This window comes from Macaca nemestrina, chromosome 17, assembly GCF_043159975.1.
Source record: "Macaca nemestrina isolate mMacNem1 chromosome 17, mMacNem.hap1, whole genome shotgun sequence".
Taxonomy (NCBI): Eukaryota; Metazoa; Chordata; class Mammalia; order Primates; family Cercopithecidae; genus Macaca; species Macaca nemestrina.
In genome coordinates, this window is record NC_092141.1 from 48959391 (window position 1) to 48985023 (window position 25633).

At 40.0% G+C, this 25633-nt stretch overlaps 1 protein-coding gene across 1 annotated transcript in view; it reads right to left on the minus strand.

Moving 5' to 3' along the window:
* LOC105476916 (mediator complex subunit 13) overlaps positions 1-25633 on the minus strand; it is a 127197-nt gene that overhangs the window by 94519 nt on the left and 7045 nt on the right. Inside the window, exon 3 of the mRNA XM_071082831.1 lies at positions 18688-18856. Coding sequence (XP_070938932.1) covers positions 18688-18856 — 169 coding nt within the window. The remainder of the gene's footprint in view (positions 1-18687; positions 18857-25633) is intronic.

Below are 25633 nucleotides of genomic sequence, written 5' to 3' on the forward strand. Positions count from 1 at the left end.
AAATATGTTTCTCACTTTATTAATTTTCAATGGGGCTAATAATCATTTAATGCAATCCCCTCCCAACCAATAACATTACTTTAAAGCAACAATGGGTCTTACAGTTGAAAACATCCTAGAACCAAGAATATATGCAAAATAGTACACCTTAACGAAATTCAGGTATGGCTGAGTATACAGGTTGGAAAATAAAAGTTCCCAAGGACACCAAGATAAAATTTAGAAGGGTCAAATTGCCCATAAGAGGATAAGATTGTACACTAAGAAGAATAAACTCTTCTTCTTCCTTCTCCACACATTTATCTTAATAATTCATCTTTAAAAACCAGTTTTTTAAACTATGATGATTAATCAACTCAAAATCTGTTTTATATATGTATAAGCCCTCTTGAATTTCTTCTGGTTAAGCAGAACATAGTGAATTAAAATTATAGTAAAAGTAATGCTAGAGTTAACAGAAGTGGGAAAATAGATGGTCGAAAAGAGGTGAAAAGCAATACAGAGCTAAGAATTTCTATATCTTATACATATGGAGTCGATACAAAATGTCTAAACTTGATAGAACAAGAAATACAAATTTAAGCATGTTATTCAAGTTACAAATGTAACTGACAGAGGCTAGTCTGAAGGTAGTGAGTTACCTCAATTGACTGTTCAGTTAGTGCAGACAGAACTTGTTCTACTCTTTCCCCTTTCCACTACTGCATGTGACTAGTCTAAAAAATGCTTTAAATAGAAATACAATTTTTTTAGGATGGGCACAGTGGCTCACATCTATAATTCCAGCACTTGGAAGGTGGGTGGATCACTTGAGGCCAAGAGTTCGAGACCAGGAAGGCCAAAATGGTGAAACCTCCATCTCCCTAAAAATACAAAAAATTAGCCAAGCGCCGTGGCAGGTGCCTATAATCCCAGCTACTTGGGAGGCTGAGGCACTTGAATCCAGGATGTGGAGGCTGCAGTGAGCTAAGATCGCACCACTGCATTCCAGCATGGGCGACAGAGTAAGACTCTGTCTCAAAAAAAATAAAATAAATAAGTAAATAAAAATAAAACAAAAATTAATATAACTGACAGAAAAACTTAACTTAAAAAAAAAAACCACCAACAACAAAAAAACTTACTGTTCTTGTTAAGAAAGCAGTGACAATGGCTGGGAATGGTGGCTCATTCCTGTAATCCCAGCACTTTGGGAGGCTGAGGCGGGAGAATAACTTGAGGTCAGGAGTTTGAAACCAGCCTGGCCAACATGGCGAAACCCTGCCTCTACTAAATACACAAAAATTAGCCAGGCGTGGTGGCAGGCACCTGTAGTCCCAGCTACTCAGGAGGCTGAGGCAAGAGAATTGCTTGAACCCAGGAGGCAGAAACTGAAGTGAGCCAAGATTGTGCCACTGCATTCCCAGCCTGGGCAACAGAGCAAGACTCTGTGGGACGGGACGGGACGGGATGGGACGGCACGGGACGGGACGGGACGGGACGGGACGGGACGGGAAGGGAAGGGAAGGAAAAAGGGAAGGAAAGGGAAGGAAAGGGAAGGAAAGGGAAGGGAAGGGAAGGGAAGGGAAGGGAAGGGAAGGGAAGGGAAAGGAAGGAAAGGAAAGAGAAGGGAAGGGAAGGGAAGGAAAGGGAAGGAAAGGAAAGAGGGAAGAGGGAACAGGGAAGAGGGAAGAGGGAAGGGGAAAAGGAAAAGGAAAAAGGAAAGGAAAAAGGAAAGGGAAAAGGAAAGAAAAGGAAGAAAGAAAGAAAGAAGGAAAGGAAGGAAGGAAGGAAAGAAAGAAAAAGAAAGAAAGAGAAAGAGAGAAAGAAAGAAAGAGCAGTGACATTGTTGAAAGTTGATAAATCAAGGCCCAGAGACAGTATAAAAATCTCTGGAATTATGACAGTAACCACCAGAAGTAAAACAAAGTTTAAAAAAAAAAAAAAACCAACCTGGTTACTTCTGGGGAAGGGACTTGGATACATGAGCAGGAATCCTTAAGGTTTTTTAGTTTATAATACCATTCTGTTCTGCTTGAATTATATTAAAGTTTAATTTTTATAAATTATAAATTCTATATATTAATCAGTCATTACTATACATTTCCTCACGTCAATTTTTATTTTTATTTAATAAAGTTTTATTAAGAAATAATTTTAAGGCCGGGCGCGGTGGCTCAAGCCTGTAATCTCAGCACTTTGGGAGGCCGAGACGGGCGGATCACGAGGTCAGGAGATCGAGACCATCCTGGCTAACCCAGTGAAACCCCGTCTCTACTAAAAAAATACAAAAAACTAGCCAGGCGAGGTGGCGGGCGCCTGTAGTCCCAGCTACTCGGGAGGCTGAGGCAGGAGAATGGCGTGAACCCAGGAGGCGGAGCTTGCATTGAGCTGAGATCCGGCCACTGCACTCCAGCCTGGGCGACAGAGCGAGACTCCGTCTTAAAAAAAAAAAAAAAAAAAAAAAAAAAAAAGAAATAATTTTAAATTTACAGAAAAGTTGCAAAGACAGCATAGGGAGTTCCCATATACCCTTCACCCAATTTCCCCTAATGTTAATGAACATCTTAGATAATCATGCTACATTTGTCAAACAAGCAATTAACAATGATACACTACTATTAACCAAACTCCAGTCTTTATTTGGATTTTCTACTTATGTACTTTCTGTGTTCCAGGATCCAATCCAAGATACCACATTGCATTTAACCAACAGTTTATAATAGAAGAAAAAAAAAAATAAGCTTGTTTCTAACTCTGATTAAAATGTTAATCTTGGCCAGGCGCAGTGGCTCATTCCTGTAATCCCAGCACTTTGGGACGCCGAGGCAGGCAGATCACGAGGTCAGGAGTTCGACACTACTCCGTGCCGTATGGTGAAACCCCATCTCTACTGAAAAATACAAAAATTAGCTGGGTGTGGTGGCATGCGCCTATAGTTCCAGCTACTCGGAAGGCTGAGGCAGGAGAACTGCCTGAACTCGGGAGGCGGAGGTTGCAGTGAGCCGAGATCACGCCACTGCACTCCAGCCTGGGAGACAGAGTGAGACTCCATCTTTAAAAAAAAAAAAAAAAAAAGTTAATCTTATTGGAATAATTATTGGTTGAAGAATTATGAAGACTAAAGACATTTGCTTTAGTAAAAAGGGTATATATCTAAAATAACCACAAAATCAAGATAAGAGACTGTTAATAATAACTTTGAGAACTATCCACTCAGGAACGAACCATTGCTATTGCTTATTTAAAGGGAAAAACTGAAAGCCAGGTGTGGTAGCTCAAAACTGTAATCCCAGCTACTGGAGAGGCAGAGTTGAGAGGATCACTTGAGGTACAGAGTTCAAGGCCAGCTTGGCAACATAACAAGAGCCTGTCTCTACAAAAAATTTAAAAAACAGCAAGCCATGGTGGCACACATCTATAGTCCCAGACACTCAAGAGGCTGAGGCAGGAGAATTGCTTGAGTCCAGGAGTATGAAGCTGCAGTGAGCTATAATCGCACCACTGCTCTCTGGCCTGGACAACAGAGCAAGACCCTATCTCAAAAAAAAAAATAAATAAAAATAAATAAATAAATAAATAAATAAATAAATAAATAAAAGAATATGACCAGACTGGCCCACTGGCCAAAGGAGAATGAGAAATAATACGGAATAGATCTCTACCTAATCTGTAGTTTAAAGCATAAAGTATGGCATCAACTGGCTAACCACTCCCCACCTCCACCACCTCAAGTTGACCTCCAGTTACACGAATGAGAATACATAACTGCTATTTTTAAGCCACTAAGTTTTGGGGATGGTTTCATTACAGTAAAATAACCAATACAGAAATTAGTACCAAAAGTGAGGTGCTGCCAAAACAAAAACCTGAAACATGTGGCTTCTGCTCTGGGACTAGATGGTAGGTGGGGAGTAATCTAGGACACTAGAGAAATGATGAGGAAGCTACTTATGAGAGACTGGGAAATGATGACCTATGCTATATAATGGAGAAACACTTTGTGGAATCATTGCCAGAAATAATCTGCAAGGCAGAAAATGTACCTAACGAACTTAAAGAACAGATCAAGTCAAAATGTAAATTGGTTTTGAAGAGCTATACTAGATAAAGTACTAAAAGAGATGAATACAGAAAAGAGCTTACTGGCTTGCAAGCATAATTTAGAGAGAATATAGGCAACTCAGGTCCAGCAGGGTTGGAAAATGAAACAAATACATGGTGCCATTACACTGACTCAGCGAAAAGATCAAATCAAGAGTGTGACTCTAATATCCTGTTATAAACATCAAATATGATTTTTGATACTAGTTGAAACATTAAGATTTGGGTTTTTTCCTCATAGTTTTAAGCCTCCATGCATTTACTTTTCTCAAAGAAATTTTTTAATGTAAACAATCATATGCTACAAATTTTCTTCTGCATGGGAATGCACATATAGCCATATTTGTGCTTTTCTTTCTTTTGAATGTCCTCTTTTCTGACACAATTTTTCTATATAACTGAGGATGAGTTACAAAGTATGTAAAGACATAAAAGATAATTTCTAAACAGTATTTTTGTCTTAGAAAATCACTTATATTTAATAATTCTGAGAAGAATATGTCCATTATGCTTATTATATGTACTGACATACAACACAGGCAGAAACCAATTTTCAAAGCATTTTTCTCTCTTAACTATAATAAAGGACGTGAGAATCTAAAAGCAAGACCAAATGCTAAAAACTTAAATGAAAAACTGATAGTCAACCAGCTAGAATTACTATGTATTTTTCAATATTACAAGCTTTTTACATGTTTTTCAGGCAACCTTAGACGACTAATGCATGTCTTGGTAGGGAGGCAAATCTTTAAAAAGAATTCTAAGAATTATTAACTAAAAATACCATGCTAAGGAAAACATTTATTAAGGAAGAGCTGGGTGTGGTGGTGAGCACCTGTAGTCCCAGCTACCCAAGAGGCTGAGGGTGGGAGGATACTTGAGGCCAAGAGTTGAAGCATGCAGTGCACTTTGAGTCTGTGAATAACCACTGCACTCCAGCCTGGGCAACAGGGTGAGACCCATTTCTTTAAAAAAAAAAAAAAAAAAGAGAGAGACAGACAGAAGAGACTCAAGCAAGAATAACCTACTATATAGAGAAATTGTAATTTGATTCATTTTAGGGTAAGTATGCTACAGAAATGATTACGAAAGCTGTGTGCTTACTTAGCTATTGAACAGTAAATTTTAAAAATCTAAATTGCCAATATTTCCAAGAATATTTATAAGTAAAAGCAATAACCTAAAACAGTCTCATGGTCTTTATCTTTAAAAGACAAAGAGGGCCAGGCGCAGTGGCTCACACTTGTAATCCCAGCACTTTGGGAGGCTGAGGTGGGCGGATCACCTAAGGAGTTTGAGACCAACCTGGCCAACTTGGCAAAACCTCATCTCTACTAAAAATACAAAAAAAATTAGCCGAGTGTGGTAGTGTGCGCCTGTAATCCCAGCTACACAGGAGGCTGAGGCATGAGAATCGCTTGAACCCAGGAGACGCAGGTTGCATTGAGCCAAGACCACACCACTGCACTCCAGCCTGGGTGACAGAGCAAGACTCCATCTCAAAAAAAAAAAAAAAAAAAAAAAGGGGCCTGTAATCCCAGCACTTTGGGAGGGCAAGACAGGCAGATCGTTTGAGCCCAGCCTGGCCAACACGGTGAAATTCCGTCTCTACTAAAAATACAAAAATTAGCTGGGTGTGGTGGCACACACCTGTAATCCCAGTTACTCGAGAGGCTGAGGCAGGAGAACCACTTGAACCCAGGGAGGCAGAGATTGCAGTGAGTCGAGATCTTGCCACTGCACTTCAGCCTGGGAAACAGTGAGACTTCATCTCAAAAATTAAAAAAAAAAAAAAAAAAAAAAAGACAAAGCGGCTAGGAGACCTGAACTTTATCTACTGTTCGTTTAATCAGTGGAGTATAATTCTTAAAAAACACAGCTTTCAACTGTTTCATTTTATACACGAAATATTAAATAAGATAATTTAAAAACAGCCAGCCATGCCTATAATCTCAGCACTTGGGAGGCTGAGGCAAGAGGAGTTGGGCTTGAGCCCAGGAGTTTGGGACCAGCCTGGGCAGCACAGTAAGACCCTATCTCCACAAAAAAACTTAAAAATTAGCCAGGTGGGGTGGTGCATGCCTGTGGTCCCAGCTACTCGAGAGGCTGAGGTTGAGGTAGAAGGAACATTTGAGCCTGAGAGGTTGAGGGTGCAGTGAGCTATGATGACACCACCTCCCTCTGGTCTCCAAACAAAAAAAAGATATTTAAAATGGATTTTTCTCATGACAAAGCATTTTAAAAGATTTTAAAAATTATTTTAAAAGCATTTTTAATATTTTAAGAATCTATTTTCCTGATAATATTGTAATATCAGAAATGCTTAAAAATACATTAATTTGACCTATCTTAAATGTTATTTAGGAAAAAAAGTTTACTCTAGTATGGATAAAATCATAAAAGTCATCTTTCAACTTTCCTAACAGTCTTTCCAGTGAGCACTTACCCACTTTATTTTTTAATTTTATGGTGTAGAGACAGGTTCTCACTGGAGTGCAGTGGTACAATCGTAGCTTGCTGCGGTCTCAAACTACCGGGCTCAAGCAATCCTCCCATCTCACCCTCTGGAGTAGCTGGGACTACAGGTGTGCGCTACCATACCCACCTAATTTTTTTTTTTTTTTTTTTGCTAGAGATGGCAGGGGCGGGGGCTCACTATGTTGCCCAGGCTGGCCTCAAACTCCTGGCCTCAAGCAATCCCCCACCTTGGCCTCCCAAAGTGCTGAGATTACAAGCATGAGCTAACTTCATCTGGCCCCATTTTATCTTTTAAAAAAGAAAATAAAATCTGGCTTCTTGATGTAAAGGGATAAACTGGTCTCCAAGGAGTCTTTGTAGCAATCCAATATACCAAAATACAAAACATGTAACCAATGGTCTCAGCTACCACTGTATATCTGCCACTACCCTATTTACTAACAACACTTAATCCCAGCGGTCTATGATCAAAGAAAAATCACTACCTCCTACACTGCTAGCATATAATCCCAGTATACAATAGTCTGATCTTATTGTAACAGACAATGGTTTAAAATAAACCAAGTTTGTATGTGATACTGGAGGGAAACAATATTCTAAATATGTGATACAATTTGAGATTTTTTTTTTTGAGACAGAGACTTGCTCTGTTGCCCAGGATGGAGTGCAGTGATGCAACCTTGGCTCACTACAGCCTCCGCTTCCCAGGTTCAAGTGATTCTTCTGCCTCTGCCTCCTGAGTAGCTGGGATTACAGGCGCCCATGACCATGCCCAGCTAATTTTTGTATTTTTAGTAGAGACAGGGTTTTACCATGTTGGCCAGACTGGTCTCAAACTCCTGACCCTCAAGTGATCTGCCCACCTCAGCCTCCCAAAGTGCTACAATTACAGGCATGAGCCACTGCACCCAGCAGAGATTTTTTTTTTTTTTTTGAGACCGTTTCACTCTTGTCACCAAGGCTGGAGTGCAACGGCATGATCTTGGCTCACTGCAACCTCCGCCTCCTGGGTTCAAGCAATTCTCCTGCCTCAGCTTCCCAAGTAGCTGGGATGACAGGCACCTGCCACTGCGTCCGGCTAGTTTTTTTGTATTTTATTTTTTAACTAGAGATGGGGTTTCACCATGTATTGGCCAGACTGGTCTTGAAATCCTGACCTCAGGTGATTCGCCCACCTTGGCACCCCAAAGTGCTGAGATTACAGGCATGAGCCACTGTGCCGACCTGAAATTTTTTAAACAGACGGCGGTCTCCCTATGTTACCCAGGCAGGAGTGCAGTGGCTTTTCACTGGCACAGTCGTGAGGCACTACAGCCTCAAACTCCCGACCTCAAGTGATCCTCCTGCCGCAGCCTCTTAAGTAGCTGGAACTACAGGTGTACACTACCACACCCAAATCTCTGAAATCCTTATATTAAAGGTAACATTCTAGTCAGAGAATATTATAAAACAATTAGAAAATACCAACACAGTGAATTCGGTTGTGCTTTTTTTCCAAGGAGAAATGTTATTCATATCATCCCATCAAACATTTTTGGTATTTAACACTCAGAAAAGTAGAGTTAAAACAAAAACATATCACTACAATAAGAATCCAAAGTATTATTAGCTACTATAAAGGACTGCAGAAAACACTTCCTCTCCATGAGCTTACACTGCAATATCTAAAACAAAAAGTTATGAATGAGGCAGAATTTTATAAATGAAACTTGAATAATCTTCCATTGTGGAAAAAAATGTTCCTCAAATTAAGTACTGAAATTAATCAAAAGATTATTTCTAAAACAGAAAAGACATGCTTATAGATTAAAGATAGCTGCTCTAACAGCAACAATTCCATACGTATGCTAGATTAGGCAGTGCCACATCAAACCTATTTCTAGCATTTGTATTAAGAAGCTACAGAAAAATGATATCCCATTTGCGAGTAGAGAATTTGAGGTACAAAGAGGTTAAATGGCTTGTGTTAAAATCATAATACTAGTAAAGGGAATGCTGACTTCAAACTCTAAACACCCTATCAACCAATTAAAAAAATGGGCAAAAGACTTCAACCGTCATTTCTCCAAAAACAACATACAAATGGCCGATAAACACATAACATGCTCAACACATCACTAATCATTAGAGAAATGCAAACCGAAAACACAGTAAGATACCACCTCACACCCATAAAAATAGCTTTAAAAAAAAAAACAGGAAATAACAAGTGTTGATGAGGATGTGGAAAAAATGGAACACCTCTGCAATGCCTTTGGGAATGTAAAATAGTGCAGCCACTATGGAAAGCAGTATGGAAATTCCTCCAAAAATTATACTTCGAATTACCGTATGATCCAGCAATTCCACTTCTGGGTATACACCCAAAGGAACTTAAAGCAGGGACTTGATGAGAGATGTGCAGACCAATGTTTATAGCAGCATTATTCACAATAACCAAAAGGTGAAAACAACCCAAATACCATTTACAGATTAATACATAAACAAAATGTCATATATACATACAATGGAATATTATTCAGCCTTAAAAATAAGGGAAATTCTGTCACGTTTCGTAAATGAATCTTGAAGATTTTATGCTAACTGAAATAACCCAGACAAAAAAGGACAAATACTACATGATTCCACTCATATGAGGTACCTACAAGAGTCAAGTTTCTAGACAAAGTAGAATGGTGGTTACACAAAGCTGAAGAAAAGAAGAATTGAAGAGCTACCACTCTTTTATGAGTAGACTTTCAGTTTCGGATGATGAAAAAGTTCTGCAGATAGTGGTGATGGTTAACAACGTGAACGTACTTAATGCAACTGAACTGTACACCGAAAAATTATTAAGTTTTATATTATGTACATTTTACCACAATAAAAAAACTGTATTCATCTTTTTTTTTCCTTTGAGACAGGGCCTTGCTCTGTCACTCAGGCTGGAGTGCAGTGGCATGATCAGAATTCACTGCAGCTTCCACCTCCTGAGCTCAAGCAATCTTCCTGCCTCAGCCAACCAAGTAAGTGGGACTACAGGTGTGAGCCACTATGCCCAGATAATTTTTTTAATTTATATTTTGTAGAGATGAGGTCTCACTATGTTGTCCAGGCTGGTCTTGAACTCTTGAGCGAAAGCAATCCTCCTGTCTTGGCCTCTCAAACTGCAGAGATTACAAGCATGAGCCACTGTGCCCAGCCTCCCCTAGCCGTCTTAATTCTGAGATTATTTTTATTCCGTGAATTCAAGTTTCTAAACTTGTCTTACATTTTTAGGATCCTCTAAAAATTCCAAAGCCCAGATTACAGCCCCAGGTTAAGACACAAGCATCAATAATTTTTTGTAAGCTCTCCAGGTGATTCCCACATCCAGACAAGTTTGGGAATCATTAATTTGTATTTCCATAGCCTTCAGAGTAACTGTTTTAAATTCTTAAATTTAAAGGTATAATACCAGTATCAGGTTTTTTGTTTTTTTTTTGAGATGGAGTCTCGCTGTGTCTCCCAGACTGGAGTGCAGTGGCCGGATCTCAGCTCACTGCAAGCTCCACCTCCCAGGTTCACGCCATTCTCCTGCCTCAGTCTCCCGAGTAGCTGGGACTACAGGCGCCCGCCACCACGCCTGGCTAATTTTTTGTATTTTTAGTAGAGACGGAGTTTCACCGTGTTAGCCAGGATGGTCTCGATCTCCTGACCTCGTGATCCACCCGCCTCGTGATTTCTCCCAAAGTGCTGGGATTACAGGCGTGAGCCACCGCGCCCGGCCAGTATCAGGTATTATTAACATAGCTCCATGAACAAAAGATCCATACTAAACTCCAGAAGTTAACATCTTACCTGTAAATCCTGTACATATTTCTGCTCGCTCAGTGAACATATTACTTACATTATACGGTAAATAATACTTAGAAAGCGGCCGGGCGCGGTAGCTCAGGCCTGTAATTCCAGCACTTTGGGAAGCCGAGGCAGGCGGATCACAACGTCAAGAGATCGAGACCATCCTGGCTAACATGGTGAAACCCCAACTCTACTAAAAATATAAAAATTAGCTGGGCGTGGTGGCATGCGCCTGTAGTCCCAGCTACTTGGGAGGCTGAGGCAGGAGAATCACTTGAACCTGGGAGGCAGAGGTTGCAGAGAGCTGAGACTGCGCCACTGCACTCCAGTCTGGTGAAAGAGCGAGACTCCGTCTCAAAAAAAAAAAAACAACTTAGAAAGCAACAACATTATTCTGGTTTACCACTTCAAATGTTCTGCAAAATGCTGCTTTTTATTGTTGTTTCTAAGTACTATGTTTTTACTACTTCCTATAACTTAAAAAAAAATATGTGTAGGAGATATACAGGTCTACAGGGTCAATAATCTATCTCATATTTTTCATGCCTAAAATGCAGCTCCAATACTTGATAGCTGTATGAGCTTGGACAGATTTGTAAGAGTCTACAGTAAGAATCAAAGAAAGAAATTATGGTAAGAAAGGCTGGGCATGGTGGCTCACACCTGTCATCCCAGCACTTTGGGAGGCTGAGGCTGGAAGATCACTTGAAGCCAGGAGTTAGAGACCAGCCTGGTCAACATGGCCAACAGAGAAACCCCATCTCTACCCAAATTACAAAACTTAGTCAGGTGTGGTGGCGCACTCCTGAAAGTACCAACTATGTGGGAGGCTGAGGCAAGAGAATTGTTTGTGCCTGGGAGCAGAGGGTGCAGTGAGTCAAGACTGCACCACTGCACTCTGGCCTAGGAGACAAAGCAAGACCCTGTCTCCAAAAAAAAAAAAAAAGAAAGAAAGAAAGAAAAATTATGGTAAGAAAATCTCAACAAGGAGGAAAAATAGGAGAAAGAAAAGTCTTTCTTAACATTTAATTTTTCTCATAAATGTTCTAGAAGGCATGAAAATGTAGAAAACTGACCACGCAAATTCTAGTGACATCGTCACTTAAGACTTCAGAAATGATACATAATAATATTGATGACAGACATTAAGGACAAAACATCATAGGTAGGCTACAGGGAAAACAATAAAAAGGCACATCCAGTCTGCTGAAGTAACTACACCTAATTTAGCAGAGAGTTGGTACCCTGACTGATGCAAGGTATGAGATTCTTCTTGCCTTTGAGATTCTAGAGCATACTCACAATTTAGCATACAATTCCAGAAGGGTTCACTGACCAACAGAGAAGGTACCTTTCACCAACAAACACTACCAAGTTCAACTGGGCTTAAAGCCCTAGAACTGTGTTGTAAATACAACAGCCAATACACACATATAACTACTGGTGACTTAAAATCCAAACTGAGATATACTCTAAGCATAGTACACAAACCTAATTTCAAAGACAGTACAAAAAGTAAACTATTTCATTAATATCTTCTGTATATTTAATTATATGCTGAAATGATATTATTTTGGACATACTACATTTAAAAATATATTACAATTAATTTTGCCTATACATTTAGGTTTTTTAAACTTTTTAAATGTGCCTAAAAGAAAATTTTAAATTACCTATGTGGCTCACATTATACTTCTACTGGACAGTACTACATTAGATGACAGGAAGAAAGGAAATGAGTCCATAAAAAAACCTAATAGCAATAGCTCCTAGCTTCTCTAGAAATTTGCCTTTTCAGAGACAGTGAGAAACCCAACCAAAGGACATCCTAATGCTACTAACAGTTAATAAAACATTTCCAGTGGGGACTTACATCTCATGGTGCCTATTTTTAATCAGTTTTGGAGATCATGAGATAATGTAAAAGCTATACATATGGCAGAAAATAAACATAGCTTTATGGTTGAAATTTAAAGCATATTGTTTCATTTACTTCCTTAAAAAAATTTGATGATTTTCTTTATTGAAGTACTGAAAGTACCATTTTAATTATAAATATAAAGGTTCTTGTGTAAGCAATACCACCCGAAAAAAATAACTTTCTGCAATGATGAAAATGTTCTAGATCTACATTGCCCAATACAATAACCATTAACAATAGCCATCCTTTCCTTCCTGTGAACTTTTACTGCTTTATCCCACAAAACCAAAAATTTATCACTCTCTGTGGACAAAGTTCTTTACTACTAATTAATTCCAGGGCTCTAATTATTCTAATACAAAGGCTTAGAACATATTGAACCAAACATTTAATCCTATTTTATGTTATATCCAGCAAGGATTTATTATATCCTATTGTATGTCGATATGTATACACATAATGTAATACAGACAAACACACATATATAACATGTAATACTCTATACTGTCTTTTTTTTTTTGAGACGGAGTTTCACTCTTGTCGCCCAGGCTGGAGTGCAGTGGCGCGATCTCTGCTCCAGCAACCTCCACCTCCTGGGTTCAAGTGATTCTCCTGCCTCAGCCTCTCAAGTAGCTGGGATTACAGGCATGTGCCACCACACCTGGCTCATTTTTGTATTTTTAGTAGAGACAGGGTTTCACCATATTGATCAGGCTGGTCTCTAACTCCTGACCTCATGAGCTGCCTGCCTCGGCCTCCCAAAGTGCTGGGATTACAGGCGTGAGCCACCACGTCTACCCTATATTGCCTTTTAAAATTGGAGTTAAAGGTAACTATTTTACATAAATACATCAAAAAAGATTTAACAACATATTTTTGCTAAATAAACTTTACTGCACACTCAGCTAAATGGCTACAACAGATTCAACATGACAAAAAGCTTAACCAAACATAATCTTAAGAAAGTCCTTGGCCAGGCGTAGGTGGTGTGCGCCTGTAATCCCAGCTACTCTGGAGGCTGAGGTGGGAGAACCAATTAGGCCTGGAAGTTTGTGGCTGCAATGAGTTATGATTGTGCTACTGCAATCTATCTTGGGCACAAAGCAAGACCCTGTCTCTATTTAAAAAAAATGGAAAAAAAAAAGAAAGTTCTTATTCAAGATAATCTTATTCAAATGCACTCTCAAACATCACAAGTTCAGAATACCTTTTATAGAAGACTCTAAAACCTACATTAAGTCAACGGTACTTAATACAACCCATTTACTTGTGGGCTCACTAGAAAACTCAATGTCTGCCATGTGATCCAGTCCCCAGCAATACAGGAAAACACCTAAACTATTCAAGAAAACACTGGTCATCATTCTTTTAACCAATTAACTGAAGACTGGTTTGTTCCTGTGGTTACTCTTATACTTGTGGGATTCTTTAAAGGTAACCTAGCTGTATCCCTAGAATTTGATTCCATTTCCTCTCTTTCAGTCCCTAAAGACTGTTAAAGTTAAACAGACAACTACATGTAGGTCCAGATTATCAGAAAATGAGAATTTTTATGTAAAAATTTTAAAGAAAGGAAGAAGATAGCCGGGCGCGGTGGCTCACTCCTGTAATCCCAGCACCCTGGGAGGCCGAGGCGGGCGGATCACGAGGTCAGGAGATCAAGACCATCCTGGCTAACACGGTGAAACCCCGTTTCTACTAAAAATACAAAAAATTAGCTGGGCGTGGTGGTGCGTGCCTGTAGTCCCAGCTACTCAGAAGGCTAAGGCAGGAGAATGGCGTGAACCCAGGAGGCGGAGCTTGCAGTGAGCCGAAATGGTGCCACTGCACTCCAGCCTGGGTGACAAAGTGAGACTCCGTCTCAAAACAAAACAAAACAAAACAAAACAAAAATAATAAAGAAAGGAAGAAGATAAAAATGTAAGGAATAGGCCAGGCGCGGTGGCTCAAGCCTGTAATCCCAGCACTTTGGGAGGCCGAGACGGGTGGATCACGAGGTCAGGAGATCGAGACCATCCTGGTGAACACAGTGAAACCCCGTCTCTACTAAAAATACAAAAAAAAACTAGCCGGGCGAGGTGGCGGGCGCCTGTAGTCCTAGCTACTCGGGAGGCTGAGGCAGGAGAATGGCGTGAACCCGGGAGGCGGAGCTTGCAGTGAGCTGAGATCAGGCCACTGCACTCCAGCCCGGGCTACAGAGCGAGACTCCGTCTCAAAAAAAAAAAAAAAAAAAAAAAAAGTAAGGAATATTATTTTCTCCTTTGTTCAGGTCAAACTAGTTTCACAGCATAAATTTTCTTTCTTTACAACTCTTGTTCTTTTTTCAGAATACTTATACCAAAAGTGAATTGATTAGTAAACAAAAACAGTCTATATGATACTTATGTTTCAGAATGGTCTAGAGACGTATTAATTTATAATCAATCTTTATCTACCTTCCCTATATCATTCCACTGAATTCAACAGAAAAGAAGTCCCATATCATAACTCAAAGACAGACTTAGTTGCTTGGTTTTTCTCCTACTTGCTATTACATAGAAGGAAAAAGGGTAAGAAAGGTCCTGCAAAAAAGAGATTTGAGGACCAGCATTTATCTTTCCGAATAAAGTCAGTTTTTATACCACAACTATGGTTCAAGAGTAACTCGAAAGAGCATACACTATTTCTGGTAACACTTCACTAATAAAATACAATCTTAATTTAGTTCCCCTCCTAAATGGGTCAGCCCATGGAAAAACACTAGTGCTCAATTACATGGTTAAATAACAAGCAGAATCTGTTGGATTCATGAAAATCTCCAGTTAAAAGTTTTATTTTCGGGCCAGGCACGGTGGCTCAAGCCTGTTAAGCCAGCACTTTGGGAGGCCAAGGCGGGCAGATCATGAGGTCAGGAGATGGAGACCATTCTGGCTAACACAGTGAAACCCTGTCTCTACTAAAAATACTAAAATTAGCCAGGCGTGGTAGCTGACGCCTGTAGTCCCAGCTACTCAGGAGGCTGAGGCAGGAGAATGGCATGAACCCGGGAGGCTGAGCTTGCAGTGAGCCGAGATCACGCCACTGCATTCCAGCTTGGGCGACAGAGTGAGACTCTGTCTCAAAAAAAAAAAAAAAAAAAAGGTGTATTTCCAGCCAGGTGCATTGGCCCATGCCTATAATCCTAGCACTTTGCGAGGTCGAAGAAGGTGGGTAGCTTGAGCTCAGGAGTTCAAGACCAGCCTAGGCAACATGGTGATATCTTGTCTCTACAAAATCTACAAAAATTAACCAGCCGTGGTAGCGTGTACCTGTGGTCCCAGCTACGTGTGAGGCTGAGGTGTGCGGATTACTTGAGCCTGGGAGGTTGGGCTGCAATGAGCCATGACTGTGCCACTGCACTCCAACCTGGGTGACAAAGTAAGAGACCTTATCTCAAAAAGAAAAAGTTATAATTTTTTTTTTTTTAAGACAGGGTATTGCTCTGTTGCCCAGGCTGGAGTACAACAGCACAATCCTAACTCACTGCAGCCTCAATCTTCTGGGCTCAAGCAATCCTCTCACCTCAGTCTTCAGAGTGGCTGGGACTACAGGTGTGTGCCACTGTGCCCACCGTTTTTTTTTTTTTTTTTTTTTAAAGAGACGGGGGTCTGCAGCCACAAAAAAGAATGAGTTCGGCTGGGCATGGTGGCTCATGCCTGTAATCCAGGACTTTGGGAGGCCGAGGTGGGCGGATTACCTGAGGTCAGGACTTCGAGACCGGTCTGGCTAACATGGTGAAATTCAATCTCTACTAAAAATACAAAAATTAGCCGGGCGTGGTGGCGGGTGCCTATAATCCCAGCTACTCGGGAGGCTGAGGCAGGAGAATTGCTTGAACCCAGGAGGCGGAGGTTGCAGTGAGCTGAAATCGTGCCACTGCACTCCACCCTGGGCGACAGAGCAAGACTTTGTCTCAAAAAAAAAAAAAGAATGAGTTTATGTCCTTTACAGGGACATGGATGAAGCTGGAAACCATCATCCTCAGCAAACTAACACAACAACAGAAAACCAAACACATGTTCTCACTCATAAATGGGAGTTGAACAATGAGAATACATGGATACAGGGAGGGGAACATCACAGACCAGGGCCTGTCAGGGGATAGGGAGCAAGGGGAGGGAGAGCATCAGGACAAATACCTAATGCATACTGGGCTTAAAATCCAGATGATGGGCTGACAGGTACAGTAAACCACCATGGCACATGTATACCTAATTAACAAACCTGTACGTTCTGCACATGTATCCCAGAACTTAATAAATACATAAGTAGGCCAGGCGCAGTGGCTCACGCCTGTAATCCCAGCACTTTGGGAGGCCGAGGTGGGTGGATCATCTGAGGTCAGGAGTTCAAGACCAGCCTGGCCAACATGGCGAAACCGTGTCTCTACCAAAAACACAAAAATTAGCTGGGTGTGATGGCAGATGCCTGTAATCCCAGCTACTCAGGAGGCTGAGGCGGGAGAATCACTTGAACCCAGGAGGCAGAGGCTGCAGTGAGCTGAGACAGTGAGCCAAGATCACACCATTGCACTCCCACCTGGGCAACAGACTGAGAGTCTCTCTTTAAAAAAAAAAAAAAGGTGCAGTGGCTCATGCCTGTAATCCCAGCACTTTGGGAGGCCGAGGCAGGCAGATCACGAGGTCAGGAGTTTGAGACCAGCCTGGCTAACATGGTGAAACCCCGTCTCTACTAAAAATACAAAAATTAGCTGGGTGTAGTGGCACACGCCTGTAATCCCAATTACTCGGGAGGCTGAGCAGGAGAATCACTTGAACCCGGGAAGCGGAGGTTGCAGTGGGCTGAGATTGCACCACTGCACTCCAGCCTGGGCAACAGTGTGAGACTCTGTCTCAAAATAAATAAATAAATAAATGTATATGGCAGATATTGCTAACTGCCTACCCAATATCCATTTCCACTTCTTTGATCTTTGGTATCTATCTATCACCCCTTTCTTCTTACTAACAAAAACTTCATTTTGTTCAGAGCAGCTGTTTCCAAATAAAAGATATCTGTTTCTCTTAGTATGGCCAAAGATACGTCAGCTAGAGTTTCCAGAAAATAATTTACTTTCTGACTCAGGTGCCACACTTTCTTACTTCCTCCCTTCCTTTCTCTTCCTGCCTGGAATTCACCGTGAGGTCTGGAGGTGCAACACACGGGAGGACCATGAAGATGTAAAGATGGCACAGCAGAAAACTCTGGGGAACCTTGAATCCTTGATGACATTATTGAACAGATATACCAGTACTAAACTATCTACCTCCATACTCCTTGCTACTGAGAAAAATCAATCCCTACATAAGCCAAGTAGTTAATGTTTTTCTGCCATTTTCAGCTGAATGCATTCCAAACTTATACAAGTATTTTGTTAACAATAAAGGTTTATGTTAATTTTCAAAGAGGAAAAAAAATGAAAGCACCTTTATTTATCCAGGCTTATCTACTCATCCAGTCTACTAAAACTAAAAAGTTTCAAGAAGAAAAAAAAAAAAACCTCCAGGTGCACATGAAAAAAGATGCGCATATATGACATGAAAGACCTCAAAATGATTACAATCTCAACCAAATGTTCACTTCACATCCTCTTACACCTTTCAGGAAAAATTAGTAAGTTCCCTTTAATTTTCTCTTCCCCACATCCCATCTTACTTGCCACTGGTTCATCTCTCTTGAAGTCTCACTAACTCAATGACTGCTGGGAACTTAAATCTTCTGACAGACTATGCCTTATATTATCTAAATCACAGAGAAGCGTAGTAACCTGAAGGTTTTAATTGCACAGGAGAAGGAGGTATCTATCATAAGTCTTCTGTGCCTCTATCTGCAACTACTCTAATAATTAGTGTCATAAATTGCTTAATTCATTGCTCAAGAAAATTATAAGCTCTCAAAGAGTAAATGGTCTTATACAGAAAACACAAATTTAAATTACTTTAATTAAAGGGAATTGAGAGACTGGGAATAAGAAGGGTTAACTTAATCCAAAACATACTCACAGATCACTATCTTTAACAGGTGTTAATGTTACTTAACTTTAATATCAGAGTGCTGGGCATACACTTCCATGCCTAAGGATCTGCTTTCATCCCATATTTTGTCAATCATCCCAAATCAAAATTTAGGCCACTGTATTAAAATACAGCTTATTCCTACTGTAAGAAAATTCTTAAAGAGTGTAAAGGGAAGTGTGTAAAGTGGTTAAAAAAAAAAAACAAAAAACCTGACTATATCTAGTATTTTGTCACTGATAACCTCCTGAATATGCCTGTATGATATTAGCTTGTTTTATCCCACATTCTCTGTAAAGATACAAAAAGGAACAAATCTAAAGAAATATCACATCAGAATTTAAGATAGCTTACCTTTTATTTATAGGTTTTTCATCTTTTTCATAAGGCTTTACAAACCACTTGCCAATACGTACAAAATTCCTGTTCATTAAACACCGTTCCAATAGATTGTGAACTGCTTTGAAAAGCAGAGTACGGCATTCATAGGAAAGTCCATTCTCCCACACTCCATCTTCTTCTTCTAAAAGAGAAACGAAGGAAACAGTAAGTAAAATAGTAGCACTATAATCTATTCAGAGCCAAGTAAAAAAGGTTACAGTTTAAACTCTATACTCATCAACACTAGCTTATCCCAGAATATTAAGCTACAATCACTTCAATGTATCTCTAGACATTAGGAGGTTTCAAAGTTATTCCATAAAGAATAAAAGGTCTAAGTGCCATATATTCTATTAAATTACCTGAAAAGTATTTTTCCACCTTATAAAATTCAATGACATCATGAACATACTGAATTGGTTCCTGTATTAATGAAAAGGACGCTTGTTTGCAAAACCTGGAAAATATTAAACGCACTCTATACCTATGATGCCAATTTCTAAGCTGGCTCACTTGTTACTTTGTCCTAATTCCCCCAATCACTCAACCTGCCAAAAAAATTAGCCAGTTAATAATTGAAGTCAAAACATTTCATGTCCATCAGCATTCTAATCCATGACTCCACTGTAACACTAAGTGATGAATAAAAAGGAAGCTGTTGGCACAGAGCCTAACAAGCAGTGCACTATCAGCCACCTTAGGTCTCATTTCAACCAAATTATTCCCACGATTATTATTCAGTATAGGATCCTTTACTTGGGGGAGAAATTTAAAAATTTAAAGACTTAAATTGTAAATGGCACTTCTGTCATATAAAATTATAGCTATCTTCACTAACTATACAGCTTCAATTTTGCCAGCAAATCTATTAATCACTTCAAGTTAATTTACCAAAAAAACATTAACACAGTCATTTTGAGATAAGTCTGGATGTAGGTCAGAAAAAATGTTTTTCATACTCTATCCATTTCATATCTGTCACAAAGCATTCAATAAATCGTGCTACAAATAATGATACTGCTTCAGCATTTTAACTTTCATTACAAGATTTTAAATTGCTTAGTCTAAATATAATTAACTCTCTTTCTATAGACTATATACCTTTATAAACATTTTATAAATATGGGTTATCTGTGTTCAATGTTTAAGTAAAAGTAAAAATAAAAGACAAACCTTTCTCAATTCAACACCAAACATGCATACGCTATACCCACAGAAAAATAGACACAATATGAGCTTTCGAATAAAAGCAAAGACATGTATTAAGAATTACACATGGTTTATAGGCACAACTTATACAACAAATGGGTAGAACAAACAGTAATTAAAAAGCATGACAGTAGACTTTAACTGCACTAGAAATTCTGTGCTATTGCAAAGATTAAAGTTGATTTTATGTTTTTTTCCTAAATGATAGTCAAGTCTTTCAAAGCAACTAATTTTATTTTATTTTATTTCATTTTAAATAAGCTTTAGGCTGGGCGCAGTTGCTCACGCCTGTAATCCCAGCACTTTGGGAGGCTGAGGTGGGTGGATCACCTGAGGTCAGGAGTTCAAGACCAGCCTTGCCAACATGGTGAAACCCCCTCTCTACTAAAAATACAAAAATTGGCCGGGCGCGGTGGCTCAAGCCTGTAATCCCAGCACTTTGGGAGGCCGAGACGGGCGGATCACAAGGTCAGGAGATCGAGACCATCCTGGCTAACACGGCGAAACCCCGTCTCTACTAAAAACACAAAAAATTAGCCCGGCGAGGTGGCGGCGCCTGTGGTCCCAGCTACTCGGGAGGCTGAGGCAGGAGAATGGCGGGAACCCGGGAGGCGGAGCTTGCAGTGAGCTGAGATCTGGCCACTGCACTCCAGCCTGGGCGACAGAGCGAGACTCCGTCTCAAAAAAAAAAAAAAAAAATACAAAAATTACCCAGGCGTCATAGGGCAGCCCTGTAATCCCAGCTACCTGGGAGGCTGAGGTGGGAGAATCACCCGAGAGGGAGAGGTTACAGTGAGCCAAGATCGTGCCACTGCACTCCAGCCTGGGACAGAGTGAGATTCAGTCTCAAAAACAAAAAAGGTAAGCTTAGGGGGAAAAAAGTGGAATAAGCTTTAGAAAATGACAATATATCAGAATTCGAATAGAAGAATTTTTTAAGTCTAATATTAATCATAATATTAAATATGAAAAATTGACATTCTATTATATCAAAGACACCATTATCTACTGTCATTTAAAACCAAAGCATTTATGGGTTTCACTTATTTTTTTTTTTTTTTTTTTTTTGAGACGGAGTCTCGCTCTGTCGCCCAGGCTGGAGTGCAGTGGCCGGATCTCAGCTCACTGCAAGCTCCGCCTCCCGGGTTCACGCCATTCTCCTGCCTCAGCCTCCCGAGTAGCTGGGACTACAGGTGCCCACCACCTCGCCCGGCTAGTTTGTATTTTTTTAGTAGAGACGGGGTTTCACCGTATTAGCCAGGATGGTCTCGATCTCCCGACCTCGTGATCCGCCCGTCTCGGCCTCCCAAAGTGCTGGGATTACAGGCTTGAGCGACCGCGCCCGGCCTGGGTTTCACTTATTTATTTCTGAGAAGGAGTCTTGTTCTGTCGCCCAGGCTGGAGTGCAGTGGCCGGATCTCAGCTCACTGCAAGCTCCGCCTCCCGGGTTTATGCCATTCTCCTGCCTCAGCCTCCCGAGTAGCTGGGACTACAGGCGCCCACCACCTCGCCCGGCTAGTTTTTTGTATTTTTTAGTAGAGACGGGGTTTCACCGTGTTAGCCAGGATGGTCTCGATCTCCTGACCTCGTGATCCGCCCCTCTCGGCCTCCCAAAGTGCTGGGATTACAGTCTTGAGCCACGGCGCCTGCCCAAAGGTTTCACTTTATTAAAGAAAATATTAGACTAGGAGAATAGAGAAGTGGCACACAGTGACTTCACTTTAATTAATTAAACGTCTAGCTCACAAGCATATTTGTGAGTTGATAATAAAAAAAAGAGAAAATAATCTTTCTCAATTGATCTGCTTTCAATTTAATGAGGTCCTACCATTTCAAAATTAAACAGCTACATTAAGACTTTTACCTCAAATTATGAGACTTATGACTACTAGAATATACATGTTCTTAATTCCAACAGAATTATGTTAGGAATATCTCCCAATTCTTCACCTCTTTATAATCAATTTAGTATCTTTTATTTTTATTACCTTTTATTTCAAAAATCACTACCTTCTGATGGTTATAACACTTGTTCTACAGAAGAAGCCACTACCAACATCTTTTTTCTATCTAAGTTTTAAAGCATCAAAGACCCAAGACACAGTTACCATTTATAAGTATCAAAAGTTGTACAGTTGTTATAAACTTCGAATAAATTATTCATTTAAAACTAGAGAATGACTTTGCCTTCTTCCCAAAAACAGTAAATAAAAAAATCTGCTTTCCGGGAGGCTGAGGACAAGTATGGTGGCTCACGCCTGCTGTCAGGGAGGCTTAGGCCAGGTGTGGTGGCTCATGCCTGTAATCCCAGCACTTTAGGAGGCCGAGGCAAGTGGACCACTTGAGGCCCGGAGTTCGAGACCAGCCTGGCCAACAGGGCAAAACTCCATCTCTACTAAAAATATAAAAATTAGCCGTGCATGGCACAGCTGTAGTCCCAGCTACTCAAGGGGCTGAGGCATGAGAATCACTTGAGCCCGAAAGGTGGAAGTTGCAGTGAGCTGAGATCACGCCACTGCACTCCATTGTGGGGGCAACATAGTGAGACTCTGACTCAAAAAAAAAAAAAAAAAAACTTTGCAATAGTAAAAGCTAAAACACAATAATTTATAAATTTTCACATAAAATTCTGAAAATTGTATGGTTTTATTTTGTAAAATCTATTTCAATTAAACCTGCAGTTAAATGAATTAAGAATATTTAATGTGAGGCCATGTGCAGTGGCTCATGCCTATAATCCCAGCACTTTGCGAGGCCGAGGCAGGCGGATCATCTGAGGTCAGGAGTTCAAGACCAGCATGGCCAACATACCGAAACCCCATCTCTACTAAAAATACAAAACTTAGCTGGGCGAGGTGGCATGCACCCATAGTCCCAGCTATCCGGGAGGCTGAGGCAGGAGAATCACTTGAACTGGGTGGCAGAGGTTGCAGTGAACCAAGATCCTGCCACTGCATTCCAGCCTGGTGACAGAGCAAGACTCCATCTCAAAAAAAAAAAAAAAAGGAATATTGAATGTGGTTTAGAAAAGTAGTCAGTATTAATCTTCAAGCATCTCTCCCTCATTATTCTAATGCTTTCAAAGGGCGTGGGCATCTTATGTCCCCAATGCCCAAAATTCTCATTAACACTAAATGGGAGCTATGCATAAAACAAACAAGTAGAGACCACCTGTTGAGGTTTTCTAAACCCAACATATCTCTGAAGTATATCTTCATCTATATGGCAAGCAACTAAGCAACCATTACACTAAAGTAATATAATTTCATATTTTGTTGCTGAGAAAAATGAGAATAAGTCCTAATAATGCTCAATAAAAAGTCTGAAGGTTTTTGGTTTTCTTGGGAATCACTTAGAAACAAGAAGCCTACGGAGCCAAGCTTCTAATATCCTGACAATCTAATAACCTTAATAAAAGTACTCTCTACATGTTGTATTCAGATATGAAAAGTGAAATGGTACAACCAACCCACCCAAGGCATAGTGATATGCACTATTTACACTAATTGAAACAAGTTATTGAATCTCAACACCAGCATTATAATAGGGAGGGGAAGGAGAAGGGAACACCTAGCTCTTCTGAACTTAACCAGAGCCTAACAGAAAAAGTCTGCTTAATCCATTTAAATATTTTCCTCCTCTAGCCAGGTACAATGACTCATGCCTGTAATTCCAACTACTTGGGAAGCTAAGACAGAAGGATCACTTGAAGCTAGGAGTTCAAGACTAGCCTGGCAACACAGGAAGACCCTGACTCCAAAAAACTTTTTTTAGTTAGTGGGGCATAGTAGCACCTGCCTGTAGGCCCAGCTGCTGGGGAAGCTGAGGTGGGAGGATTGCTTGAGTCCAGGAGTTGGAGGCTGCAATGAGCTATGATTAAGCACTGCAGGCTGAGTGACAAAGTGAGACCTCCATCTCTACAAAAAAAAAAAAAAATTCCTCCTCTTGTAGCTCTATGTCCAGAGAAAACAAAGTTTTCAACTCTGCATTCTTAGTACTTTTCTATTACTATTAGCATTACAATTCTTAATCATCAGTGTTTCTTGAAATTTTCATGGATGATTTATTGGAAGAAAATACAAATGCTAAATTTGATTACCGTATTTTCTTCCTGAAGATACAGAATACAGTAGTGCCAAAGCATGTGATAAGTCATCAAAATAATTATCTATCAATAGGGAAAAAAAGGCCGGGCGCGGTGGTTCAAGTCTGTAATCCCAGCACTTTGGGAGGCCGAGATGGGCAGATCACGAGGTCAGGAGATCGAGACCATCCTGGCTAACATGTTGAAACCCTGTCTCTACTAAAAAAAAAAATACAAAAACTAGCCGGGCGACGTGGTGGGCGCCTGTAGTCCCAGCTACTCGGGAGGCTGAGGCAGCGTAAACCCGAGAGGCGGAGCTTGCAGTGAGCTGAGATCCGGCCACTGCCCTCCAGCCTGGGCGACAGAGCCAGACTCCGTCACACACACACACAAAAAAAAAAAAAAAAAAAGGGAAAAAAAAATCACAACCAAAAAAGCATATACACCGTGCACTCAACATTTTTCTCAAAACTGGCATCTTTAAATATATCCACAGTGGTAAAAAACGAATCTTCTCCTGTATAATTTTGCTAAACTATTAAAATGTAACATATGCTAATGAATGGCTCAAAAATTAACATGGTAGAAAATTCCATGTAGCTCCTGAAATAAAGAGAAATGTTTAAATGCTAGATCAGTGTTTCTAATGAATAATCATTAATAACCAACACATTCAACAAATATACTGAGGGCCTTAAGTTGGCTGCATCATTATCTATGGCAAAACTTGAAAAACTGATTTAAGAACAGCGTAGTATGTTATGTTTGACTTGAAAACTTAGAAAATACACTTGATCAAAAAGAACAGTATGCAGCAAATGAAGTTGTCACCTAGAAGACTAGCCAATTTGAAGAGTCAGACCACATCACAAGTTAATTTTACAACAGTAGAAATGAATTACTCTCTTTAGATTACCTGGGGCACAAAACAATGTTTTAGTTTGGCTGGGACTAGATTCCTATGCCTGGCTGTTTATCTATCTGTCAATCCGATTAACATCTGTCATTTAAGGTTAAAGTCCACTATAGTTAATATCCTTCAATAAAAACATCCAAAATTAAATACAGAACAATAGTCCACTTAGTTTGAGCACTATTCATTGTGACAAAATTCTGGTATAATGAAACTATCTGAACATGTTACTAAAATCTACTTTACAGACCTCAGGAGCCAGGAAAAAGAAGAAATATTTTTAGCCCTGAGTTTTTTTAGTTCACAAGGTATCAGTTTTCTCAAAGACTCTCATCACAGTCTAACTTGCTATGATTTTTTTAAGATGACAAACGGGAGAGGACGCAGTTTTTGCTTTTATTTTTATTTAAAGGGAAAGAATAAAAGTCAATGATGACAGCAATTGAATTCCAAAAACGTTAGAACACAGAATAAAAATACGGAGAAAACTCTCCTTCAAGAACACATTAATGAAAATGAAACAACCTTGCTCTGAAGCAAATTAACAGTACACTTAAAAGTACCAGTCCCACCCACTATAGAGATTTTTGACCAGAGGGACCGAGCTAAGATTTTCCCATTACCCATTTCATACCTCTTTCACCCACTATCACACAACCATAAACAAACTACAAAATTTAATTTTTTTTAAAAAAGGGGCTGGGCATGGTGGC